At 41.6% G+C, this 27,990-nt stretch overlaps 2 protein-coding genes across 4 annotated transcripts in view; one reads left to right on the top strand and one right to left on the bottom strand.

Annotated features, from left to right (window-relative positions):
- LOC117346065 overlaps nucleotides 1–27,990 on the top strand; it is a 191,441-nt gene that overhangs the window by 68,698 nt on the left and 94,753 nt on the right. The window contains exons 4-6 of one of the 3 annotated variants that reach the window (XM_033915360.1): nucleotides 1,635–1,724; nucleotides 5,885–6,045; nucleotides 26,903–26,956. In XM_033915360.1, the coding sequence (XP_033771251.1) occupies nucleotides 1,635–1,724; nucleotides 5,885–6,045; nucleotides 26,903–26,921 (270 nt within the window). In that variant the 3' untranslated portion in view covers nucleotides 26,922–26,956. Of the gene's footprint in view, nucleotides 1–1,634; nucleotides 1,725–5,884; nucleotides 6,046–17,424; nucleotides 17,565–26,902; nucleotides 26,957–27,990 lie in introns of those variants that run through there. The other 2 variants (XM_033915359.1, XM_033915358.1) reach the window with 2 other exon arrangements.
- PLPPR5 (phospholipid phosphatase related 5) overlaps nucleotides 17,481–27,990 on the bottom strand; it is a 198,065-nt gene continuing 187,555 nt past the window's right edge. The window contains exon 6 of the mRNA XM_033915361.1: nucleotides 17,481–18,125. Within this exon, the coding sequence (XP_033771252.1) occupies nucleotides 18,093–18,125 (33 nt within the window). The 3' untranslated portion in view covers nucleotides 17,481–18,092. The remainder of the gene's footprint in view (nucleotides 18,126–27,990) is intronic.

Here is a 27,990-nt window from a genome sequence, read left to right as displayed (position 1 = left end):
CTTCTGAAGTCTACCGCTCAGCCAATCCCCAACCCATGTAGTTAGAGTGTCTCCTAATCCTATCGATTTCAGCTTGTTCAGTAATCTTCGATGAGGGACGCTATCAAATGCTTTACTGAAGTCCAAATGCGTTAACCGCAGCTCCAATTAAACTGGCAGGGCATAATTGTGGAGACCAGATATTTTAAATTGCACATGATGGTTGTGAACACAACTTTGAAATTGTTTTGAAACACAAATTGAGCACATGTGGTGCCACATTCCATGGAAATTAATTTTGCTTGGTTTGGATATTTTCTCCAAGAAGTTCTGATAGCTAAGTAATTTTTGAATTTCCTATTTAGTGTTTCTTTGATTGCTTTTTTGGTAAAAAAATATTTTTGGGATAATATTCATTTGGGATAAGGGACATGTTCTATAAATGGTGTCCCGGTTGTAGGTGGCGGTAGGCATCCTATTGCTGTCTAATCAGCCAATTGGGACACACATTTTCTGAAAAAAAACAACCAATGGCAGATCGACTAGGGAGGCATCTAGGGATACTTCAGCTCGCACAAGGCTGGGCGTGGGCGTGATTTCGCCTGGAAGTGACCACAATAGGCGCCTGAAATGTAGGCCATTGAAATGCTGGCCTACATTTCAAATAGACATGGCCGCTAAACTGATTGTGGCAAGGATTTCTCCCTGCCGTGATCATTTGAGCGACTGCAGCAGAGAACCCTGGAACCCCACCGCAAGTCATCCGACAGGAGGAATGCCCACTCCCTCCTGCCACCACCCCCAAACCCCATCCACACACTGTCTGCCCATTCCCTCCTGTAGGAACCCCTGAAAGAAACCCTGGCAGGAGGGATGCCCAATCCCTCCTGCCGCCACCCCCCTACCCCACAACATCCCTGGCAGGAGGTATGCCCACTCCCTCCTGCTGGACCCCCTGAAGACATGCCCCCACCCCCTACACTGACCCCCCACAAGCCCACCCGGACCTCCCCAGATTTATTTCTAGCAGACCAGCCAGAAGGATGCGTACTCCCTCCAGCTGGCAGGCCCACCTCCACAGAATAACTGGCCTTCCCCTTCCTGATGCATCCTGGGATTAATCAGGGAGTGGCCTAAGGCCCTGATTGGTCCAGGCACCTAAGACCCACCCATAAGAGTGGCCTTAGATGTCTGGGCCAACCAGAATCTTAGGCCTCCTTTAGGCCAAAAACTCTGATTGGCCAGATACCTAAAACCCCTCCCATGCTTAGTAATTGCCCGGGATAATTTGCCTCAACTTTTACCTTTGTTGCAACCTCTCTATCGGGATTCCCTATCTTCTCTGTTTTAATAATAAGTAGTTCAGAGTGAGGTATCTTTTAGAAAAAGACATTGAAGTTACCTATTTAATTCTGTCTACCTTTTCCACAACAGGTAAATACCAGTGAAGTTTTCTTTACCTGAGCAGGTCCTGTCTCAGCACCTCTCCATGATATAGGGAGATTTTTAATTAGTAACATTTTATTTACCCAAAGACAGTTAGCAAAGATAACTTTGTAATGTACAATATATTGACTGTGTACATTACCAAGAATTTTTGGTGGTTTTGTTTTGTTTTTGTTTTTTGCTTTATTCATTTAATCTCTTTCTCATAGAACACATTTGGGTTTCCTGCTTTTCATCCTAATCCATTGAAAATTCCATTTTATCAGACTATCGTAAGAACTCAGGCTAAGAAAGATCAGGTGGGTCAATAAATCTATGTCATTTTTGCTATCGTACTGACACAAGTTATCTGCCAATTTCATATGATATGCTGCTTATTATTCTGATATATCCCACTAAACAGAAGTTATGGGGCTAATAACAGGGATAGGCATCAAGAAAATGTTCATTTTGTGTCACTTCCCATGTCATGTATTTGATTTTTTTGTTTTATTCATTTGTTTGGCCACTTTTACCATTTGAGTTTCTGATAATATTACACTTTTTTGGAATAATATGCATTACCCCCCTAATTCTACTGTAGAAAGTTGCATGTCTAAATTTGTGACTAGCATGCATATTTGCACATACAAGTAATACAGTACAATAAGGTCAGTTGTGTGCATAACTTAGGAATAAGCTGATAATTGATACTAATGAGCAACATGCTATAATTGACCTTAATTGTTGCTAATTGGCACCCATTAGTAGTTACATGACTGCCCTTAATCACTATTCTGTAATTTGTGCACTCAAATTGTAGAGCATACAACTTCAAGGGAGACATGAACCAGCAAAGGGCAAGTCAGACGATTGTGAATGAGATCTATTTGTATGCATTGTTTCTGTTGTATGCAAATAGATCTCATGCATATTCATTTGGGAAATCCTAAAAATCCGACCTGGTGAGGGCCGAGGTTAGACACCCCTGATTTATACCAGTCATTAAGCTGGCGTAAGGGCTTGTGTCTAAAGTTTAAGCATGGAAATTCTGACTTAAATGCTAGCATGCTATAACAGCAATTGCACGTACGATTGTTATAGAGTTTGTGTTTAGCACGTCTCATCCTAGTGCTTACATTGTGGTTACTTTTTGAGAACTTATCCCACTGGAAGGAGGGTGCACTATTTTCTCATGTTTGCACATGGATGGAGGTTCTATTGTTGGTAAATAATGTGTGTTCTTTGTGAAACAGTGTACGCTATTATCAATAAACAAAACCCCCCCAACAAAATGTGTTTTTAAAAAATTTCTGCTTGTTTTCTGCTTGACATAAAGGAGCTCATTTTCAAAGCACTTAGACACACAAAAATATTATAGAAACCTATGGCTCTTTGTATATCTAAGTGCTTTGAAAATTAACCCCAAAATGTTGTTGATATTTTCTAAGACATTGCAGATAACCCGTTCTTAGCTGTTACAGGAAACAATTGACCTGCTATTCTAAAGCACATATTTACAGTAGATAGCAACGTGTGCTATCCAGATATGTACCACTAATTAATAATAATAATAAATTTATTTTTATATACCGCCATACCCGAGAGTTTTAAGCGATTCACAACAATTGGATAAGATACAAACAGTACAAGTTATTTAAAAAGACAGCAATTGAAGGCATCTAGTGGAAGAAATACATAAATTATAAAATGCATGCAGTATAAAAGAATGTGGAGAATTTTACAAAGCAAGATAAAAATATAAAAAAGTATTAAGACCCTGGCCTATTAAATAATTGAGTTTTTATCTGTTTTCTAAAATTCAGCTAAGAAGAGGCTTCTAACGCACACCGGGCAAGCTAAATATTTAATTTAGCTGCCTGGAAGGCAAAGATTCTTTCACAAAACCTTTTATACTGGCAAAATTTTACTGAGGGATAGGCGAACAGTTGTAATCTTCGAGAGCTCTTGTTTGTATAACTCAGATTAAAATGAGAGTTTAGTTAACTCGGAAGCATACTGAATGTGATTTTATAACAGAAACAAGAAAACTTGAACAGAACTCTGGATTCAAATGGCAGCCAATGGAGCTTTTGATAGGAGGGGGGTGATATGTTCCCATTTCTTTAGGCCATAAATAAGACGGACAGAAATCTTTAGTGGCATCATATGGATTATGCTGCTGAAAATTATTGCAGACCACCCCACTGCTTTCTGGATAGCACTGGGAGAGCAAGGGCGATCCGCAGAATTATGTAGGGCTCTTTTTTACGAAGGTGCGCTAGGGCCTTAACGTGCGGAATAGTGCACGTTAAATTGCCGCGTGCGCTAGCCACTACCACCTCCTTTTGAGCAGGCGGTAGATTTTCAGCTAGCGTGCGCTAATCCGGTGTGTGCGATAAAACCGCTAGCGCACCTTCGTAAAAGGAGCCCTTGGTTAATGATGATATTTAGCTCACTAAGGATTGAATTCTTTATGTTGCGCCTCAAACATCCGTGCGGAAAAAAAAGGACTATTAAAGTTAGCCGCGGTGCATAGAATAGCGCTTAGGCCCAGGAACTGCGACTAAATTTAGGTGCAGCCATTTGTACCAACATTAGTACAAATGCTGATAGCTAAATTTAAACATTGATGCCCTTATTCTATAATTGCTTTCCTAACGTAAAGGAACACCCCCCAATCTGCTCACAACTCGTCCTCCTTTTTGACTCTCTTGTAAAATTTAGATTCAGATCCCGCGCCTAAATGTACACATGTAACTTGTAATTGATTCTGCTTAGCACCAATTATTGCTCATTAAAATGCCAATTATCTGCACTAATTTCAATTAAATTGCACATGCAATCTAGGTACTCAACCAAAATTGTGCACACAATTTTTAGCACTGTCTGAACTTTATCTGATTTGCTATCTGGACAGTGTGCTGAATATCATCGCTATTCAGACAGTGCTAGCAATTACCAAAGAATCTGCTTCAGATCTCAACAGATAGACTATGCAAACAGAATATTGCACCTCGGTCATACACAAAACACAGACAGACCCACACCAAATAAAAACACAAGGGATCACAAATTAGAATTCCAAGAAGTTAGCCTTCTTTCTTCCAAATTCCACCCTCTTTGGTGTAACATTTTGTTCCTATAGGGGTAGGTTGCATCATAAATAAGGCCACAGATCAGTGGCGGGCAGTTTGTGACTCATTGCTGCTGTTAGTGACCTCAAGAAGGCAAGCTGAGATAGATCAGGGGGGAGGTTGGCAGACCATGGAGGGGAAGAAGAAATAAAGGAAATTCTGGACCACAGATGGAGGGATGGACGGAGATGCCTGACCACAGCCAGTATGTGTGTGTGTGTTGGGGGGGGGAGGAATGGAGGGGCTGAAATTGGACTGTAGACAGGGAGTGGAAGATGACAGACAGTGGGGAGGCATGCCATGGGGTTACGAATATAAGTACAGTCAAACCTTGGATAGAGAGTAACGTGGTTTACGAGTGTTTTGCAAAACGAGCAAAACATTTTCTTAAATTTTAACTCGATAAACGAGCATTGTCTTGCAGTACGAGCACATATACATGCATCACATCAAATACGCGCAATATATGCATGTCGCATCACTGATCGTGTCTGAACATAATACATGCGCCGGCAGTTCAGGCGCGCACAACATATGCACATCTGAACGTAATAAAAGCATCACGCCCAATTCACCTGCAGTGTAGTGAGCGTTCGAAATGAGTGAGATTTTGCAATACAAGTACGTACAGTACTGTATTTTCTATTAACGTTTTTGGGATGTGGAATGAATCGTCCGAGTTTCCATTATTTCCTATGGGGAAATTCGCTTCGATATACAAGCGCTTTTGATTACAAGCATGCTTCTGGAATGAATTATGCTCGCTAACCAAGGTACCACTGTACTCACAACTGAGGTCAGAGAGCAGCAGGCAGACAGGCCTGAGGGCAACAAGTACAGGCCTCAGATCACGGCAGCAGCAATCACTGGATCTAGACAGCAGCAACTGCAACAAAGCAATACACGTACAGCATGCCTTGTGCCTGGCTCTTGGTCTTCGCTCACTGCTCATTTGCAGGGCTCTTCAGAAATGAGAAATTGGAAATGTTTTTTTCTCTTTTAATTGGCTGCCTCCAAGTGATGCTGTTTCATGAAACGTGCCTTTTGAGGCCTCCGTCCTTTCTGTGCCAATGTGTTTACCCTGCGTGGGTACCCAATGCCAAACTACCCTTCCTGAGGTCATAATGAGATAAATTGACTGCCAGTTGAGCAAATTTACATCTTTCAAAATATAAATTCCTTTTTATGTAAGGATACATATGTGGACCATTGAACCGAGTATACATTTGGCTCCATACAATGTATTTCACTCCTATGCAAGTTACAGTTGTCCCTGATAATTTTGGAAAAACAATGGAAAATGAGTTCTTATTCTGTAAATAAATACTTTTCTGTCTTTGTAGAGAAATGTCTCTTCTGAGAAAGGCAACTGTTACTCTGAGAACCTGCTCAGTCAGCCATCAGAGAATAAGAGGGAACTGATCCCGCCAGAAAGTCACGTCACATTGGGCCACGTGCTGCATGTTATGAGGGAGGATTTGAAGCAAGGAAAATACACAAGCAGGTAGCTCTTTTAAAGTCTTCTGAAAATATGAATATTTCAGAGAAAAGTTTGCTTCCAGATCCTCTGGGAGAGTTGTGCATGCTGTACTTTAAGAACATAAGAGTTGCCACTGCTAGGTCAGATCAGTGGTCCATCGTGCCCAGCAGTCCGCTCCCGCGGTGGCCCCTAGGTCAAAGACCAGTGCCCTAACTGAGACCAGCCCTACCTGCGTATATTCCAGTTTAGCAAGAACTTGTCTAACTTTGTCTTGAATCCCTGGAGGGTGTTCTCCCCTATAACAGCCTCTGGAAGAGCATGCCAGTTTTTCACCACTCTCTGGGTGAAGAAGAACTTCCTTACGTTTGTACGGAATCTATCCCCTTTTAACTTCAGAGAATGCCCTCTCATTCTCCCTATCCTGGAGAGGGTGAACAACCTGTCTTTATCTACTAAGTCTATTCCCTTCAGTATCTTGAATGTTTCGATCATGTCCCCTCTCAGTCTCTTTTCAAGTGCGAAGAGGCCCAGTTTCTCTAATCTCTCGCTGTACGGACTGTCTCTCTCCAGTGGCATGCTGATACTCCAATCACTGTTTGTTTTGACGCATCACAGAAAGAAGTTTCTGAAATGTTTGTTGAGCCACCCTTTCCTTACCTGCATGGGTATTTTCTCTTCTTTTTCTTTTTTTGCTGCCTAGGCTTGCGATTTAAATTATGTCAGGGAGATCTCATCCTGTCTACTTTCCCTTCATCCAAACATCCATTATCATTTTAGATGCTTTCATTTCTATTTTCCACAGTATATTTTTCAATAAATACCTGTATGGAAAACTAGATGTGTACATATGGAATAAAAAAATTTGGGGGGAAGATTAAATATAATATGAATTCACGAAAAACAACAAAAATACTTAAGAATTCAATACTAATAAAATATTCAAAATTTTATTAGTATTGAATTCTTAAGTATTTTTATTCATATGGAATAGCTATCATAAAAAATATTACTGTTTTTAATCATTATACCTATGTGTAATTAATGTATACCTATGAAAGATCTTTTCTGCAGTCTTTTGTTTCTCTCTCTCCTCTCTCTTTCTCCTTTCCTCGCTCTCTTTTCTTCTCTTCCACAGTTTTATTTATCTTCTTACTTCCTCTCCGGTTCCTCTTCCTGTCCTCCTACTTAGTTTCTCTTCCCTTCCTCAGTCAATTCGCCTTCCCATGATTATTCATCTTAGGGTCTTTCTGCAGAATGACAGTCAATTTTTTTAATAGCAGGCATTTTATACAATTTGTGCCTTGTATATTTCCCATTGCATAAAAATAATCATCACCTTTAACAGAGCCCCCCCCCCCAATATATTTTACTTTCTAAAGATGTGGCTTTTTTTTCAATGTGCTCAAGTACTATATATTACAATGAGTTGAATTCATGCCGATATTGTAGGTAAATGGTGACTTTACCCCCCCCCCTGAATAGCGTCTTGCAAAGCTAAGTACTTTTAGCATTTATATCAAATTATTTCTTTAAATGGTTTATAAGAATATATACTGGATCCAATGATGAGTGGGAGCATAAAGCCCAGCACAATGAGACAGTTTGAGTGCGTGGTGGCCCGCTGAGGACCAGTGAAAATAATTATTAAATAAGACATTGGTGAATGAAGTACGGCAAAACTGTGGGATAACTTCTTACCAGTGGCGTACCAAGGGGGGGGGCGGGGGGTGCGGTCCGCCCTGGGTGCCAGCCCTAAGGGGGTGTTCCCGGCCTTGCCGTTCAGTTCCCCCCCCGAAGGACCGCTCGCCCCACTGACCTTCCTGCACCACCTATGAAGCAGCCCGCAGCAGGATCGCGACGTCAGTGATCCCTGCGCTGCTTGAGCGCTGCTTCCTGTGCCACGGTCCCGCCCCTCCTCTGACATCAGAGGAGGGGCGGGACCACGGCGCAGGAAGCAGCGCCTAAGCAGCGCAGGGATCATTGACGTCGCGATCCTGCTGCGGCTGCTTCATAGGTGGTGCGGGGAGGCCAGGGGGGCGAGCGGTCCTTCGGGGTGGGTCGGGGCATCAGGCCTTCAGGGTGGGGCGGGCGGGCGGGCAGGCAGGCTTTCAAGGGGGAGGGGGGTGATAGGCAGGCAGGCAGGCCTTCAAGGGGGGGGGGAGGCAGGCCTTCAAGGGGGGGGACAGGCCTTCGGGGTGTGTGCAGACCTTCAAGGGGGGGGCAGGCAGGCCTTCAAGGGGGGGGACAGGCCTACAAGGGGGTGGGACAGGCCTTCAAGGGGGGGACAGGCCTTCGGGGGTTGGGTGTAGGCCTTCGGGGGGGGTGCAGGCCTTTGGGGGGGTGCAGGCCTTCAAGGGTGGGACAGGCCTACAAGGGGGGGGACAGGCCTACAAGGGGGGGGACAGGCCTTCAAGGGGAGACAGGCCTTTGGGGGGGTGCAGGCCTTTGGGGGGGTACAGACCTTCAAGGGGGTGCAGGCCTTCAAGGGGGGGACAGGCCTACAAGGGGGTGGGACAGGCCTTCAAGGGGGGTGCAGGCTTTCAAGGGGGACAGGCAGACCTTTAAGGGTGGACAGGCCTTTGGGAGGGACCCTGGTTTAGAAGTACACGGAGGGAAGGGGGTGTTCAAAGAGACGTGCATATGCCAAACTTTGGGGGGGGAAGAAATAATGGGTCTGAAAATAGAGGAGAGGGAGAGAGATGATGGACCATGGGATTTAGGGAGGGAGAGAAGGAACAGAAAGGGAGAGAAATTGGACACAAGGGATGGTGTGGAGGAGAGATAGAGATACTGGATAGGAGGGTAATTGGGAAAAGAAAGGGAGAGATGGTGGACTCTGGGGTGGTGGGGAAGGAGGGAGAGATTCCAGATGAAAGGGTAGTTAAGAAAAGGTGGATCTGTGGAGGGAGATGAAAAAAAGGAAAGATACCAGACTTCCTGGGGAGGGAAGGGAAATGGAAAGGGAGGACAGAGTTGGCAGATGGATGGTTAGCATGCAGAAAGAAGAAAGAAGGAGACCCTGGCAAGCAAGTTATCAGAAGAAAACCAGAGCCTTGGACCAACAAGATTTGAAATATAACCAGACAACAAAAGGTAGAAAAATTAATTTTATTTTCTGTTTTGTGATTACAATATGTCAGATTTGAAATGTGTATCCTGCCAGAGCTGGTGTTGGACTGCAAACGTGAGCTAGGATTTAACAGAGAGAGGAAAAGTCATTTTTGTTTCTTTATTTTATTTACACCACAGTGCCAGTGTGGTTAGGAGAAGCCAAAGGGAGTGAAAAAGCTATAAAACCCACCAGGAGTTTTGAAAAAAATAACCCAACTGGGCAGGAAAATCGAATTGAAAAACCAATTCAATAGGCTGAATCGAATCGAAATTTTTTTTCCTGAATCTGGCAGCATTAGTTTGCGCTACTGTCTTAGACTTTAGGATCTGGGATTGGGGAGAGATGGCATCCTCAGTACTTTATAATGCAAGTGAAACGAGGATTTGGTCAGACTTTTGAAGGGTCTGTAGAAAAAAAATATTATATAGGCCGGGGACATGTGACAGCAGGAAATGGGAACTTTTTTTCCTTCTATTTTTGTGAATGGAAAGGTTGAGGATGTCAGAGAGTTCAGTTAAAATATGTGCTTTATAAGAAAATATAATAATGTGTTTTATAAAGTTTATAGCATAGCTGGCCTACCCAGTGAGGTGTTCCTAGTGGTGGTGGTGGCAGCGTGTCAATGTGTTGAGAGGAAGAGGTAGTCTGGGAAATTCTGCTGAGCAAACTCCGGGCCCATTTCCACCCCCCAGTTAGTCCACTCCACTAAACTGGTTCACACACTGAGTGGGTCTTTGGGTGTTGTTTTGGGATCTCTTCCAGTGGTTTATCAGTATCTCCTTCTGGTCCAAGGAAGGAAACTTTGTTATCCTTAGCATTGACCTACAGAATATGTTTGTAACAGCGCTGCTTGTGTGGCATTAGGCTATGTAGTGATCGAAAGAAAAAAACAGACCTTTGCACATTTTTGCACTATATGGTGGGTGTATGAGGAGATTCACATTTCCTGCACAACTTAGTCCATGTGAAGTTACCTTGTGCTGTATTTGACATCTAGCAAGGTCTCTGTTTGAAAGGAAAGATCTAAACTTAAAAATGAAGTGGCCAGAAGTTTTGGTAAAAGCAGATAGTGTAGCTGGTTTTAAGAAAGATTTGGACAAATTCCTGGAGGAAAAGTCCATAATCTGTTATTAAGACATGGGGGAAGTGTCTGCTTGCCCTGGATCGGTAGCATGGAATGTTGCTACTCTTTGGGTTTTGACCAGGTATTAGGGTCCTGGATTGGCTACCATGAGAATGGGCTACTGGGCATGATGGACCATTGGTCTGACCCAGTTAGGCTATTCTTATGTTATGTTCTCATCTGTAGGGGCCTTTGTTTTCACTTCTTATTTTAATGTATTTTTTTCTGAGAACTTATCAGTGTTTTTTATAATGGGAACAAAAATGGAAGAGAATTAATGTGTGTGGGATGAGGGGGTAACTAATTTCTTCAGCTAAATAATTCAATCCACCTCAACCAGACATAGGAGAACTCACGCACCATTCACACACCCTCCAACCAAAAACGTCAAAAGAAAAAAACAGTTCGACAACCTCCTAGCCATTCGAGCTGTAACACTCGACCCCCAACTCTACAACCAATTGACATCGACCACAGACTGCAAAACCTTCAAAAAGAAATAAAAACCCTTCTATTCAAAAAACACATAAAACCGAACTAACACAATCAGAACTGTCCCAAGCATCACCTGCAACTACTCCATATGTACTTCTGATGTCATGACAATTCAGACATAATTTATGTTATGTTATGTTTGGAATATAAGAAAATTTTCACTGCCTGTTTCTATTCTGACCATTTATTCCGTTTCATGGTCATTACAAAAAATATTTTTTTACATGGGGGGGTGTCAAAAAATGATGGGCCCCGGATGCCACATACCCTAGGTACGCCACTGCTTCTTACAGCTGATTTCATTGTATTTGGATATTGTAAGCAGTGACATACCATAGGTTCCTCCATACGGTGAGTATTTAAACATGAGCGGTGCTCCGATAATCACATTTGAGCATCCGGGAAGTCTGTCCCCCAAAGCAGTGTTGAATGTGCATGGATGTTTTAAAAACTGTAGCCAATGATTTAAAAAAAAAAAATGCTTGTTGTAAAATTTAAATATTCACCTGTTACAATTTAATTACCACAAATACAACATGGAAGAAATGGCTGCATATCTAATGACCCTTTGTTTATTTTCCTGCATTTGTTTTGCAGTACTCAATTCTATTAAATAATATCTGACACTTGCTATTTACTTTGGCATCACAAAGATCTGTCGCCAAAGATTACAATTAATCCAGAATACCGCTACAAAGTAAATTTGACCATGTGACCCCTTTGCTCCTGAGTCTTCATTGGCTCCCGGTTTATCTTAGAGTTCAATTCAAATGTGCTTGTATCTTTTAAAAATTTTATATGGTATTTTTATTCCCCCTCGTTCCCTTATTATGGAACGTTTACAGATTTTCCTATGCAAGAGGCATCCAACAATTCAAACTCTCCCTTCCTTCCAGAAAAGGAATTAAAGGAGTTAAGATCTTTAGTCAATCTTTGGCTTTTAAACTTTCGCAACTATGGAATGAACTTCCATTAACTCTGAGGAGCCCCAGTCCTTTTCAATCTTTTTGTAAATTTCTAAAAACTTTTTTTATTTGCAAAACATTTCGAAAATTCATCTCTTTTCAAACTTTTGTTTCTTACTTTCTTCAGTTTTTACTTAATTGTTGTAAACCGTGTCGAGCTTCCTTTGGTTGATGACCCGAAATATAAAGTTAAGCTCTAGTTTAGTTTAATGTTTTTTCTTGAGGGTCTGATATTTGGTGGTTCCGATTCATTATTTTAAAAAATAAATAATTTCTTCAGGTTATGTGCACTGATAAATGTTGACATTCTTCCATTACAGAAAGCATATAACCATTTTATGACAGCTAGAAACCATTTCCAAGATGAGTCATCTTGTTCTGCAGTCATATTTCTCAGCTGCTTTAAGGCTTTTAGCTCTGTTTCCCTCTTCAATGTGTACCTGTGGTGTGCGATTATAATATAACATTGCAAATCCTGTCAGTCTTTATTGCTTAAGCAGATTACCATAAAATCTTCAGTGCTTCAGTCTTACAATGACATGATCCGGGTGCTTACACTATCAGTGTGTTGTTATCTGCCTCAGAGATGCAGCTGTTCAGGAGGGCAGGTCAAAAAGTTATTCTAGATCCTTTCATAGCATCAGACATAAACTTAGTCATTTGCTAGGTGGGTAAAGTTGGTTTTGGGTTAGGTTTGGAGGGCTCCCCATACAATGTAAGGGAGTTATGTTGGGATGTGTAACTGGGACCCTTTATGTGAAGTTCACTGTAGTAACCCCTTGGGTGCCCCACTGCTCTGATGGTATGTCTCTGTGGCCAGTCTACTAAAAAGACTGGCCCCTCCTACATGGAAATAACTTGTTTTATACGTTTTTATTTTTTTATTTGTTGTTGCTGTGAAATAAGGGAAATGGCCAAAAAAGATAGACATACTAAGGGCAAACAAGTCTTTTTGAAAGAAAAAAAAAAAGATAGATGTCTGGAAGCCTTCTCTCTCTGCACTGTTCCTGCTGCAGAGAGAAGGCTTCTAGGACAGGCCTTTCAGCATTCCTAATTCTCTCCATTTTCTGCAGTACCAGACTGCCTAGGAGATTTCTTCCTAACTTGTACAGCAGCACAGAACTACTTGTGAAAATTTCAGCACAGCTTATGCCTTAGTGCAGAACCCAGTGGCGTACCAAGGGGTGGGGGGGGGAACAGGGGGCGGTCTGCACCACAAGAGCAGCAATTTGTGAACATTGTGCTGCTGACAGGATGAGAGGGGGAGAGAAATGCTGCACCTGATTAAGGAGAGGGAGGGAGGGAGAAGGAAGACTAGGGAAGAGAGAAGAAGCAAAAAAGAGATGCCAGACCATGGGGAAGGAAAGAATGGATGGAAAGGAAGGAAGGAAGGAAGAAAAGGAGATGACAGGCCATGGAGAGGGAGGAAGAGATACCAGGGTATGGGGGGGAGGGAAGGTGACAGAGATGCCAGAAAAGGGAGAAAGGAGGGTGGGAGGGAAAGGAAAGAGAGGAGATAGCAGAGCATGGAGGTGAAGGGAGAGATGGAAGGGAGGGTGAGGAGAGAAGAGGGATGTCAGGGCATGAGGGGAGGGAAGGGAAGGTTACAGAGATGTCAGACCATCGGGAAGGGAAGGAAAGGAAGTAGAGGAGATGCCACAGCATGGTAGAGGAGGGAGAGATGAAAGGGAAGGAGAGGAGATACTAGGGCATGGGGGAGGGAAAGGAAGGAAGAGAGAAAGAGGAAAAAGAAGGAAATCAGATGCCAGAGCATAGAAGGAAAGAGAGAGATGGAAGGAGAAGAGAGGAGAGAGATCCCAGGGCATGGGGGAAGGGAAGCAAATGCCAGACCGTGGGGTACATTGGAATGGAAAGGAAGGAAGGAAGGAAGGAAAGAAGAAGAAGAGAGAGATACCAGAGCATGAAGGAGGGAGTGAAGACAGAAAGGAAAAAATGGAAGGCACAGAGAAAAAGGTTGAATGCTGGATGGAATGGAGAGTAAAGAGAAGATGAGGAAAGTAGAAACCAGAGATGACAAAGGGTAGAAAAAATATTTTGTTGTTGTTTTAGAAAAAAGTAGTACTATAGCTGTATTGATAAATACCATTAACAGAAAATGGAAATAAGGTAATTTTTTTATTGGACTAATTTTAATACTTTTTTTTTACTAACTTTTGGAGACCAAAATCGCCTTCCTCAGGCAGTGGCATACCGCAGAATGGGCGGACCATTTTGTTTGTAGCTCCTAATGGGTGCTTCTCTGATCCCTTTTTATATGGGGGTGTTAAAAAATGAACAGCCCTGGGTGTTGCCTACCCTAGGTATGCTACTGGCAGAACCAGCAACGAAATTTATCCCCAACGTCCTCAGAATAGGATTGCCCAGAACTGCCCACTTTCTCCATAACTTGTACTACATAGTGCCTGACTGTGGTGGAGATTTTTTCCTGCCAGTACTGCTTCTTCCTGGTGCTGCAGAAGTTCCCAAAACTCTTCCTCTGCTGCAGGGTCTGGTCCAGGGAGGGGAGGTATGAAGCTCTAGAAAATCAGCATTGGGAATGGTGATGATAGAGAATTGGCATTGAGTGGAGAGAAGGTAAGACAGCAGTATTGGGGGAGAAGCTGGAGAAGTTTATAAATAGGTTGTCTAACAGTGACTTTTGAATGGGAAGAAGTGTCCATGTCTAAAAAGAATGAAGATTTTATCTAGACATGTTTTGGTCACGTCCAAGTTACAAAAACTTGTTCTGATTGAACAACTGACTACTGCAGGGATTAAGGCATGACCCCCTCCTTAATCCCCCAATGATGGGCATCCCTCTCCCTTGAACATGAAAATGAAAAAAACAGGCTCTGTTAGCTACAGGTATCATGGCCTTACTGAATAAGAAAGTATGCAAGTCAGAGGAGTAGTCTAGTGGTTATTGCAATGGGCACTAAACCAAGAGACATAGGTTTGGTTCAAACTGCAACTCTTAATTTTTTTTTCCCTGGAGCTCCCTCCAGGAACAGAAAAATACTAAAAGCTGAAAGACTATTGAAATTGTGTACATTCAGGTACAATAGGCATTTTTTCTGTTCCAAAAAAAATCAGCTAGAGTGGGATTTGACCCTGTGCCCCTTGGTTTATAATCCACTGCACTAACCACCTAGTGTACTCCTCTGTTCTAAGAAAGCTGCCAGGCAGAGATCCCTGTGCCTTACTTTTCCCAATTTATAATTTAAAAGTTTAAATTTGTAAAATGGTTGATCTGAAGGAAATCTAGACGGCTTTCCTCTTCAAATACTTCTATGAGATGGGACTTTTTTTTTGGATGGGGGAATGTTATGAGCAGGACATCCCAATTCTGACTTGGATGTTCTTTCAAAAATGCCCCTCCACAGTGCTTTTATAAAATAGGCTTAAGTAGGTGCTTTTGGCTACATGGACATAGCTGTCCTCTTATAACATTTGCCCCAGCATTTGCAAATCTGCCTCCTTTGTTTTGAATTGACAACTACCATTGGAAATTCTTTCATTAAAAGTCCCCGAGAAGTGTTTTCACAAATCATCAAGTTTTGCAGAATATATTCAGAAATAGAAATTGGAATGCTAAATCTCTACTCTCTGGTCTGCACATGTTCCCAATGTATGTAACTAATTTCCAGATTTCTTAATGCCCATTAAGGGTGTCAGGTCAAAAGCGCGCCGGGACAAAGGCGCACGCAGACAATTGAGCGCAGCGCGGAGGCGCGCGCCACAGAAAATTATGTTTTTACAGCTCCAACGGGGGGGAACCCCCCCACTTTACTTAATAGAGATCACGCCGCGTTGTGGGGGCATTGTGGGGGGTTGTAACCCCCCACATTTTACTGAAAACTTCACTTTTTCCCTGTTTTTAGGGAAAAGGTTAAGTTTACAGTAAAATGTGGAGGGTTACAACCCCCCAAACCCCTCCCAACTCCGGCGCGATCTCTATTAAGTAAACTGGGGGGGCTCCCCCAACAAAACCCCCTGTCGGAGCCCCTAAAAACTGTAATTTTCTTCGGCGCGTGCCTCCGTCTTGCGCTCAGTTGTCAGCGCGCGCCTTTGTCTTTCGCGGGGTTGTCTATGAACCCCCATTAAGAGTCACTTGCGAACATGTCTATGTTGTGTTTTCATAGCTGCAGCACATTACAATGAGGTTTCTTTTGCAGCCCCACGCTGCCAATCTCATTTCTTAATATATAGCCATTATTTTCTTCTTCTAGAAAGCCGTTGCACTAACCCATTGCCCTCTTTCCTATGCATGATTGCTAGGGATGCAAATGAGCGCCATACAAAACTTGTGTAAGAAATATGCCTTTGGGACCTAGCAAAAAACAAAAACCATATCTCATTGAGAGGTACTGTATATTTTATTATATAAACCAGGCTGTATATGCATTTTTGCATGGCAGTTTTTGATGAATTCTACATTAATGAGCTGCTTTGCAAGATAACACATCACGGCAACTCATTAATGCAGAACATTAGCAAACTTGGGTGCAATGAGCTGCAAAGGTTTACTGTTATCAAAGAGGAAATTTGCAAATTTACCTCCCCTTTTACTAGGCCGTGATAAAGGTTTCTACCGCGGCCCGGAGTGCTAAATGCTCAGACGCTCATAGGAAATCTATGAGTGTCGGAGCAGCATCAGAGCATTTAGCGCTCCGGGCCGCGGTAGAAACCTCTCCCGCAGCTTAGTAAAAGAGGGCCTTATTTCATAAAGGGGATCTTTATGCAAAAACAATACACCCCCAGGTTCTGTATAATACAGCCAAAGTTGCACATACAAATCTGTGCGCAATGCTAAATTGCATGCATGAATTAGTTGCTTAACAAGCCAATCAACGCCTATAATTGCCAATTATTAAGCAATTATTGGCACATGACTTTCTAAATGTATTCTATAAAGTGGTGTGTGCAAATTCTAGTGTGTGGATCTTAAAGGGGGAATTGACCAGGGAAGGAGCAAAACAAAACAAACAGGTCAAGGGCATTCGTAAAAGTTAAGTGCACTGTTATAGAATATGCCCAATCCACACACGATTGCACGATTGCACAATCCTAGCGTGCGCTAAACGCTAACACGTCCAAAGATTAACATGCATGCGTTAGCGTTTAGCGCGCGCTAATCGGTTAGCACACCTTAGTAAAAGAGGGCCTTAGTCTCAGGCATTTAGCCCTGGTTTTCATTGGCATCAATGCCCTAGGCCTAAATGTTAGTCATAAGGACAGGCATTAAAGCATGATTCTGTAAACCATGCCTAACTCTGTCGGCAGTTTATAGAATCACGTCAACTGCTGAACTTTTACCCCCTCTTTTACGAAGGCATAGCGCGGATTTTAGTACTGGCATCGGCGGTAACTGTTCCGACGCTCATAGAATTCCTATGAGCATCGGAGCAGTTATCGCCGCTGCCAGCGCTAAAAACCCGTGCTATGCCTTCGTAAAAGAGGGGAGTTAGTGCTGAATTTTTAGGCAACATACTGTATATAGAATTTGGTCCACAATGCCAAAATTCTAGCATTTCCAAATTGCTACCTAGAATACTGAATGACATGTTGAACTGCAAATAGTATGGGACAAAGCCACTTATCTGTTAGAAAATATAATACTTTATATCACTGGCAAAACCCATAATCTTTCAAAGCATTCTGCAGTATATACAATTCTCTAATAATTTTTTTTTTTTCATTTTTCTCAGATACAATGTATACTCAAAGACTACGAAGCAATAGTCCAATTCCAACTATGAAAGAATCCAAATAAATAAACCTTTAATTATGATACATTACTTATTACAGTAAAAATTGGTATTTTCTCTTCAAAAACAGAAGCACCAGTCTTGGATATACAGTAACATACAGTATAAATATTTAAGTGAAGTTTAGCAAAATACCATGTACAAACAGTTTCTGAGCACAGAACATAAAATCAGTTTATTTTTATATACATACTGAATGTTTCTTTCAAAATGGAAATAGTGGCATGCTAGTCACAAAAAAAAATCAATTATTTTTTAAATAAATGTGTCAGCTCCAACTCAATCAAAATATAACTTCCCTTTTGAATACATACACAGCTTATGGAAAGGCTTAAATAACCAAAATAAAGAAAGTTATTATACAGATGTAGAATAGTGCATATTACTTTACATGTGGTCCAGCGACTCATTGAGAAAAAAATGGATAAAAAGAAAGGAGATATTTAAGAACAACCTTCAAATACTGAAGAGATCTGCAGGGTTCTACAAATCATTAGATGGACCTGACAGTTTTCACTTCCTTGTATTTTCAATTACACTTTGTCTGTGATGAGTAGACCGTGAAGAGGGATGATGTCCAGTGCAGAGAACACGCATCGGATTCAACATCATGTGACTTCTGCAAAGGCAGTGAGGTGGTTCTAAAGATGCAAAGAATGAAAAGGATCATCTAAGACTGTTTATTATGGAGATATAACGTCACTTCCCTGCGTTTCTCATGCATCATCAGCTCAATTTTCATAACCCTACTGAGGGGCATATATAGCAAGGTGGACTACCATTAAGACATGTTATTTAACCATCTAGGGGGAAAGTTATCAACATGGGCTACTGTTAAGACATAGGCTGTTTTACTAAGGTGCGCTAATCGATTTAGCACGCGCTAAACGCTAACGCATGCATGTTAGTCTATGGATGCGTTAGCATTTAGCACGCGCTAATTCGATTAGTGCACCTTAGTAAAACAGGGGGATAGTTTACCACTAACTTGTGCTATTTTAGCAGAGGTCCCAGTTAATACAAAGAGATATGGAGGGCCATTTTCAAAAGAACGTCAAAGTCAGATTGGAACATCCATCTCATAATGTCCAAAAAAAAAGTCTACATCAAACAGGAAAAACATGGGGATTTCTTTTCCATTAATATGTGAGAAAAACATTCTTGTGCTGAAAACATCCAAAATGAAAAATGTCCAAATTATTAATGCCTAAAAAGAAAGCACCAAAATGTCTGTCTTGCATCATTTGTATAAAAAAAACAAATGTCCCTGCAGAGCAGAGGGGAAGCCCGGTTGTCAGTGCAATGGACTTTAAACAACAGGACCTTAATTCCTTTATACATTAATGAGAGCCTTCCAGGATCAGAAAAAAAAACTACTGTATCTAAAGGTGCACCACTACAATAGCCATCACTTGCAGGTGTTTTATAAATGCAGGTACCATAGGTATTTCTAGGTTCTAGGAGGGCTCACATATTTATATAGAATTAAAACAGTTAACGTGTCTAATCAGGGCACCTTTTTGTACCCTGGACATGATTGAAACAGGTCTAGATAAAAATGTCCTCCTTTTTTTACCTTGGGCATTATCATTGAAAGACGTCCTACTTTTGGGCTCACCCCAATCCTGCCCAAAACACACCTCCCAGCACCCAAACAGGAGATCCTACCTTTCCACGGTAAAAGCACAAAAAGACAGAGAAAGCGACCTGTAGTGCTCAGTATCTTTATTGTAGTCAAGACTCGACACGTACGTTTTTCGGCCGTAAGGCTTGCCTCAGGAGTAAACACACCTCCAACCTGCCCCCTTGCTATTTGGAAGAACTGCAGTATAAAATGTCCACATTCTGCTTTTTGAAAATCAAGATTTGGATGTTTTCAGCAGATGGACTTTTTGGGGACATTTTGAGATATCCATCTGCTTCAAAAATGAGTTTCCTAGTCATTAGTATCAGGCAAATGGAATAAATATCTAACCACCCTCATTTCTAATTCACCCTCCTACCAATCCTACAAGAAATCAATTAAAACCTATCTCTATGACAAATTTCTCTGACTCCTTCCTGCCTGTTTTTATTTCTGAAATACTTCCAGACGTACCTAACTGCTTTGGGCTTACTAATGTAATTGAAAGTATTTTCTTTTCTTTTTTTTGTAACATCGCTGTCTGTGTATAGTCTCTTCTTCTGTAAACCACTCTGAACTGATTGTGGTATTGCGGTATACAAAAATAAAGTTATTATTATTATTATTATTATTAAAATAATATATTGATAACTGTTCCCCCCTACTTTAGTAGGTAAAAATAACCAAGCAATTTTACCTTGCTACATAGAGCAAAATGTTCATCTAAACCTAACTGGCAAATTTGCAATTTCCTAACTAAAGCTGATGAATATTTGGCTACTGGGCATTTATCAGCATGAACATTATGGCAGTTACTTGTATTATAGGTATAATGATATCAGTTTTCAACCTGCCCCTTAATGTATAAACTTATGGACCAGATTCTATAAGAGGCACCTAGGTGTGCCTACATTATAGGCATCACTCAATGTAGTTGTCAATCAACCGCTAGGCGCTGTCTATAGAATCCCACTTAGGGCTCCATTCACTAAGGTGCGCTTGCGGTTTTAGTGCGCGCTAAACACTAACACCTCCATAGAGCTTGAGTTAGTATTTTTCATTTAGCGCATGGTATGCACGCGCTACTCTTTTGCGCGTGCTAAAAATGCTAGCGCACCTTAGTAAAAGGAGCCCTTAGTGGTGCCTAGGTATTCTAGAGGTAGGCACTGGTATAAAAGACCAACCCCCTCTTTTACTAAGGTGAGCTATGCTCTTTAGCGTGCGTTAAATATTAGCGTATGCTAAACATGCGCTAAATGCTAATGCGTGCATGTTATTCTACGGACGCGTTAGCAGTTAACGCACGCGTTGATTTAGCATGCGCTAAACATGCACTAAAACGCTTAGCGCACCTTAGTGAAAGGGGGCCCAGGTTTTACTTGGCCTAATTTACCAGCACCTAACTCAGATGCTCAGTGGCGCCCAAGTCAACCACATTTATTCTCTATCCATAGCCTGCCTACTTTTCAGGTAGGCATTGTTAAACATGAAAGGGCTCCTCCACTTAGGCATCGCTAGGCGTCCTAAGGATTCGGTGCCAAACTCTTAATTGGTTATTTTGATTTTTTTAAATTACCACACCAAATTTTTCATTACTACACCAATTTAAAAAAAGCTAAGTGTGAATTCCAAAGTTAGGCGACATGAACAGACTCTACAGAAAATACAGTCGAGCGTCATGCGACCTGAACAACTGCCCGTCATATCTACTGACAAACGCATCCCCCAAATTTAGAGCTTGCCTCTTACAATGGATCCAAACAACTCTCACGGAAGGCCAATTCCCACAAGACCTAGGGGAAATCATAATCACCCCAATACTGAAAGATCCCAAAGGACCAATAGACACCCCCTCCAACTACAGACCCATCGCCTCAATTCCATTATATGTTAAACTAATAGAAGGTCTGGTTGCCAAATACCTCACCAACTACCTTGAAGACCACAACCTACTCCACCCAACTCAATCGGGGTTCAGATCTAACCACAGCACCGAGACATTGCTAGCTTCCCTTCTAGATATAGCCAGACAGCACCTTAGCAAAGGAAGAAGGATGCTGATAATTCAACTCGACCTCTCTGCCGCATTCGACCTGGTTGACCACACCATACTTCTTCAGATATTAGAAGCAATAGGGATCTCAGGCGAAGTATACAACTGGTTTCAAGGATTCCTTAAAAAAAGAACATACAGAGTAAAAACAAAGGATCTTATATCGGAGCCTTGGACCAACCCCTGCAGAGTATCCCAAGGTTCCCCACTGTCACCCATGCTCTTCAATATTTACATTTCCTCCCTCGGTACCCTGTTAGACAAACTCAAAGTAACTTCATTCAGCTATGCAGACAATATCACCATACTCCTCCCCTTTGACACACAAGACCCCACCAAATCAGGCACCCTGGAAAAAACTCTAGAAGCAGTGGAAAAATGGATGACAGAACATAAACTGAAGCTCAACCCAGATAAAACTAAATTTCTACTGCTTGAAAAGGACAAAACCCCTTCTATAACTGAGCTAGAAATAAAAACCACCAAATATCCCCTACAACCCACTCTCAAACTCCTTGGAGTAACAGTAGACAGAGGTTGCACTCTTCAGGTGCAAATCAACAAAATCACACAAAAAGCTTTCTTCACCATTCGCAACCTTCGCAAAATCAGAAAATTTTTTGAAAAAGAACAATTCAGACTCATAGTTCAATACCTAGTCCTAAGTCTATTGGATTACTGCAATATCCTCTACCTTTCTTGTCCTATCTACCTAATAAAACAACTACAGACCGTGCAGAACACTGCCCTCAGAATGATCTATTCCCTTGGAAAATTTGACCACATCACCAACGCCTTCCTAGACTCACACTGGCTTCCAATACAAGCCCGCATCCAATTCAAACTATACTGTATTTTATTCAAAACCTTAAACAGAACGGCACCCACCCACCTAAACAACCGTCTAAACAGGAACCCCTCAACCAGACAGAGGAGAACCCAATCCCCTTTCTCCTTCCCCCCTTTTAAAGGAACTAAACGCAAAAAGATGTATGACAACTTACTTGCAACACATGCAGCTAAATTGGACCCCTCCATCACCAACCTAATGACAGCATCAACTGACCTCAAGGCTTTCCGCAAAGAAATCAAGACCCTACTATTCAAGAAATTCACCCAAACTTTCTAATCCCTTCCTTTTCCCCTCTCTCCCCCTCTTAGAATCTACTCATCAAAATTGCTTTAGACCTTACGCCTTAATTGTAATTTGTATTTCTCTTCCTGGAAATGTCCAGTTATCGTTCTGATGTAATCCGCTTAGAACTGAAAGGTACAGGCCGAATATAAGCCAGTAATGTAATATGAGCATCCTATACAGAATCTGGCCCTAAATGATAACTTAACCATTTAATGTTATTCCTACTGTTTGTGCATTTAATTTATATGCATAAAATTATACAGGTGTAATTTTCTAACGCAGGCCATAACATTTGTGCACCAGTTACATACTGATAAATAAGGGATTACAACTGATTTAATAATTCGTTTTCCTTGTCCTATTAGTTAATTCTTGTGTAAACCGAATCGAGCCCCATAGTTGGGATGACTCGGTATACAAGACCAGAGATTGGACTGGTTAGAATATTAGCCTTTATGCACATATATGTCAATATATCCCCTATGGGGCTCATAATCGAAATGGAAATACGTCTAAAAACCAGCCTAAATCGGCACTTAGACGATCAGTGAGACAAGTTGTCCAAGTGCCGATAATCGAACCGAGTTTTAGATGTATCTAAAAATGACTTAGGCCTTCACAGTGGTGCAGTATGCCCAGAGCTAAAAGGGGCGTTTTAGGAGGAGTGGTGAGGGTGGGGATTTGGGTAGGATGTGGGCCGTCCAAGACTTAGTTGTTCTGCATGTATGACCGAAAGTTTTACAGCACTGCGTAGACGGAACTTGGACGTTGTGACTTAGGCCATCTAAAACCAGGTCTAAGTCCTAAGAAGGTATCCAAAGTGACCTGATAACCACTGTAGGGACAAAGTACAGACCCCTATATACTCCTCCATTTTTCATTTGACTTGTAAAGCAGCTTGTGTCAGACCTGTTCATTATATTTTTATATTATTTTTATAACATATTACCTTATTTTTTATTGGTTTGTTGCATCATTTTGTTTTTGAAATTTTCTCATTTTTTTACTTTTCTGCGCTTTGGAGTTTTGTGGTGGAAATAACTTTGACTTTTTCGGGCGGTGCGTCATGTGACATTAGGACGTCAGACGCTTAACCTCGCTGCATTTAAATTCTAGAAGGCGTTCTCTCTCGAGCCAGCGCCATTTTCAACTTTGCATTACTACTTGGGGCCGGTGTTCATAACTCTACAGTTACTGCCTGGCCAGTTCCTGAACAAGGGGATTTTCATCCCCGAAACGAAGTCCTGCTGGACGAATCTCATCTTGGCTGGCTATTTTTCTTGATATGTTGGAGAAGCTAAGTACTTCCTTTAGTTGATTTTGTCTACACCTGTGCCTGCTTGACTGATTATGGTTGCTCGCCTTCCCCGAATGAGGGGTAGAGACAGCTTATGAAATCACAGTATATTTACGATATTGAAGTTCACTTTTAGCACACTGGTTTGTGCACTGGTTTACCACATTTAATTTATATAAGGGATGTTTCACAGTTAATACCCTTTCTGGGTTTATCTTGTGACAGTTGAAGCCTCAGGGGGCAGTCCCCCGTGCTAGCTGTGTGACTGAGGGCTTTTTCCTTATTATAACTTATCATAATTTTTGGTTTCATTAGTGCTGTGTTGTTCTGTCTCTCCCTCTCATTTTGGCATATTTCCAGGGCAGGGGAGATTATTGTTTTGATGGTATTATTTGAAGCAGGAGACAGGAAAGGGATATGGAAGGGGGTGTGCCAGGGTCAAGAATATCCTATTTGAGTAGGCAACTATTTTCCTTTGTAGAACAAGTGTCCTTGGAGCCAGTATGTACAGTATAGGCACACTATTACAGAATTACCCCTCAGGATTGCTGAAGCTTGCTTCTCACTATATAACTTTATACCCTGCCCCCTCCAATCCAAACAGCTTTTAATTCTGAAGCATTTACATGGGTAGCAGCATCTATAACCTGGATAAGTGCCACTGATAGGGGATAATCATTAGTTTTCAGCAGCGCTATCTACATAATGCCACTGAGGGGGGGGGGGTTATCAATGTGGACTATTGTTAAGTCAGGTTATTTTAACACAAATTTCAAGTTTATTAAAATTTTATATGTCGCTTATAATTTGTCTAAGTGGTGTACATAATTTTTTTTAAAAACCTAATAATATAAATGTAAAAAGATAATCATATATACTGAGAAAACAAAAACATTTGTGGCAAGAGAAGGGGACAGATCATAGGAAACACAATTATAGGAAACATAAGGAAATAAGAATAGCCTTACTGAGTCAGACCAATGGTCCATCAAGCCCAGTACCCCGTTCTCACTGTGGCCAATCCAGGTCAAGTATCTGACCAAAACCCAAGGAGTAGCAATATTCCATGCTACCGATACAGAGCAAGTAGTGGCTTCCCCCATATCTTTCTCAATAACAGACTATGAACTTTTCCTCCAGGAACATGTCCAAACCTTTCTTAAAACCAGCTGCGCTATCCGCTCATACCACATCCTCTGGCAAACGCGTTCCAGAGCTTAACTATACTCTGAGTAAAAAAAAAAATTCCTCCTATTGGTTTTAAAAGTATTTCCCTGTAACTTCATTGAGTGCCCCCTAGTCTTTGTCATTTTTGATGGAGTGAGAAATCGATTCACTTGTACCCGTTCTACTCCACTCAGGATTTTATAGACTTCAATCAAATCTCCCCTCAGGCGTCTCTTTTCCAAGTTGAAAAGCCCTAACCGTTTTAGTCTTTCCTCATACAAGATGAGTGACTAAAACGAAAGACATTAAAAGGGAAATACAGGAGGAAGTGTACTAAAACCTTTTAGATGGAAAAGCTTAAAGTGATATTAGCAGTCAAAGACATCTTTAAACAAAAATGTTTTTAAATTTGATTTAAATTTTGTAAGAGAAGATTCTTCTCGAAGGTGCGATGGCATACTGTTCCATAGCGATGAAGAAGTGACAGAAAAGATAGCTTTTCTGGTCATTTACTATGGCTCCCTTTTACTAAACCACGCTAGCGCTTTTTTAGCGCAGGGAGCCGCGCTGAATGCCTCGAGCTGCTCCCAACACTCATATGAACTCTATGAGTGTCGGGAGCAGCGCGGGGCATTCAGCAAGGCTCCCTGTGCTAAAAAACGCTAGCATGGTTTAGTAACATAGAAGGGATTTCTAATAAATTTTAATTGTTAGAATGCAGAGATCATGAGGGTATTAATAAATTTTGGGGATTGGCTCATTTTAGCTTTAAAGGTTAGGTGTAGAATTTTATAAGTCAGCCAATGTGAAATAGGTAGCCAGTGTGCCTTAGTTAAAAGGGGTGTTACGTGATCAATTTTTTTTTTTGCTTTAAATAGAAGTTTTAATGCAGTATTCTGAATTATTTGTAATCTCCTTAGTCAGGTTATTTAACCATAGGTGTCCTGTTTTATGTAATGAGGACCTGTGTTAAACTAACCCAACTTCTGGTTAAATAACTCAACATAGCAGTAGCCCACATTCATCCCCAACAATCATTATAGAATGTCCTGATGTTATCCAAATAGCACCAGGATGGACTGTACTACAGAGCGGAGTGAGGGCAGAGTGGGATATTATCAGAGTAGCAATGTCTCGCCCCATTATCAGGACAACTTAGGATAGAAAAAATGCTTCCTGAGTTGACTGAAGCCAAATATTCCACCTAATTTATGCTAACATTAAAAAAAAAAAGCCCTTATACAGTCAGCTGGTTGTAAAAGTGCTTTTAAATATCATTCCCGGTTATTCTCTCTCACCCTCTTTACAGAGATCGATATACAATACATTTTACAAATAATAAAACTGTAAAGTGAACCCGCACAAAAAAGCACACTATACCCTTTCCTGATTGAAATTTCAGCCTGTAAGGTTTTTAGTACAATAGAAATGTGAATTAAATTAACTGTACTCCTGCTGCTGACACATATAATTGAAAGTAAAATAAAAAAAATGTAATACTGACAGATGATAAAACGGTTTCGTGTTCATGGAATTTTAAGGTTGCTTTCTTTTCCTTGATTAATTACTCCCCATGAGTCAGATAGCTTCAACTGAGGAATGAAATGCCGTCTTTTCGTTTTCTAATGTACAATGGCACTTCATATTTGAAAGAACATTTAAATCACTTAGGCAACCTGCTACTAAGCTGTGCTATAATTTTGCTGTTATTGCATGTTAGTTGGAAATATTAACATGAGGTAACTGCAAAGGCTATGCCTTAACTGCTGGGTCATGCACAACATTTTCCCATAAAGTTAGGGCTAGATTTTATACATGGTGCTGAAAATTAGGAGCTGGGGGAAAAAAAAATCCATAATCATCAGCACTGGTTGATAATAGCGCACTCTGGAATGTGCACCCTTTTTGGAGTAAGGACTTACACCTGCTGAAAGCTGGAAGAAATCCTAGTATGCAAGTTGGGCATGGATCTCCATTATTCAATAACACTGCGCTTAAATCTTGTGAACGCCCCTCCCCTTTTGAGCCATGCATGTTCCAATTAAGGTGCCCATTGTTTGAGAACAGCATGCAGCCAGATCTGCATTCTAATTATAATTAGTGTCAATTAAGCTCAATAACTAATTATTTTGTGTGTAGGTCTGGAATTCACATCTAAATTTGGAGGTTAATGCAGAGACAATAATTACTGAGGTAACATTAATTTTTTTTTTTTGTTATCTTCCAATTTAACAGTTAATGAATGTGCAGTGCCCATTCTATGTGTGTTACTCACCCCGTTCCAAGTTATGCATACTTGGATGGCCACCGGAGTTATCTGGGCGCCTGCCAATATTCAGTGCCGACGATAGCATAACTAGCTGGACATAATTGTAACAGCTATTTGCATGGTCCTTTAGGGCTGATCTAGGTGCTGCCACTGAAATATTGGCAGTGCCTAGATAACTTCCATGTCAGCCTCAACCAGTAAGGGGAGGGGGCAGGGGTGGGTCCGCCCTTGAGGCTTCATGGTGAGGGCGCAGGCACCCCTCCTCCTCTCCACCCCGCTCCTACCCCGCTCTCCCCCCACTTCCACATGTGTGCACTTCTTCCCTTCCCATGTACCTCTGTAACGTTTCTGGTGAAAGCAGCAACCCCCAAGCTGCTGTTGTGCCAGCATTTACTCTTCCTATGACATCACTTCCTGGACCTTCACCTAGGAAGTGACATTAGAGAAAAATCTGACGCTAGCGCAACAACAGCGTGGGGGTTGCTGCTTGTGCCAGGAACATTACAGAGATATGGGGGAAGGGAAACTGTGCACATGTGGCAGAAGGGGGCAGGGAAGGAGCGTGTGGAGGTGGAGGGGGGCGAAGAAGAGAACAGGGTGGGGCACTACCACCCCCTGGGCACCTCTCTCCCTCTCTACGCCACTGGCCTCAACTCTATCTCCAAATAGACCCAGCACCAAACAGAGAGTGGTGTGATATTTTTCAAAAGGGTCCATGGGGCTGTGGGAGAAGTATTTTAAGGTACATTACAACCGTGACACATGTTATTTGCCTCAACACATGTTACAAGGCAATATTGTTCATTATATTACAATAATACATGCTAATTTAAAGAATCACAGGATGCATAGTTGCCTAATACCGTATATACTCAAATATAAAATGAGATTTTGGGGCCAAAAAAATGGCCCACAAATGGGGGTTTCGTCTTATATTCGGGTCAAGCAGGTAGCCCCC

This window comes from Geotrypetes seraphini, chromosome 12 (genome assembly GCF_902459505.1).
Source record: "Geotrypetes seraphini chromosome 12, aGeoSer1.1, whole genome shotgun sequence".
Classification (NCBI taxonomy): domain Eukaryota; kingdom Metazoa; phylum Chordata; class Amphibia; order Gymnophiona; family Dermophiidae; genus Geotrypetes; species Geotrypetes seraphini.
The sequence above is the reverse complement of the archived record's forward strand: the minus strand, read 5'-3'. Positions and strand labels throughout refer to the sequence as shown.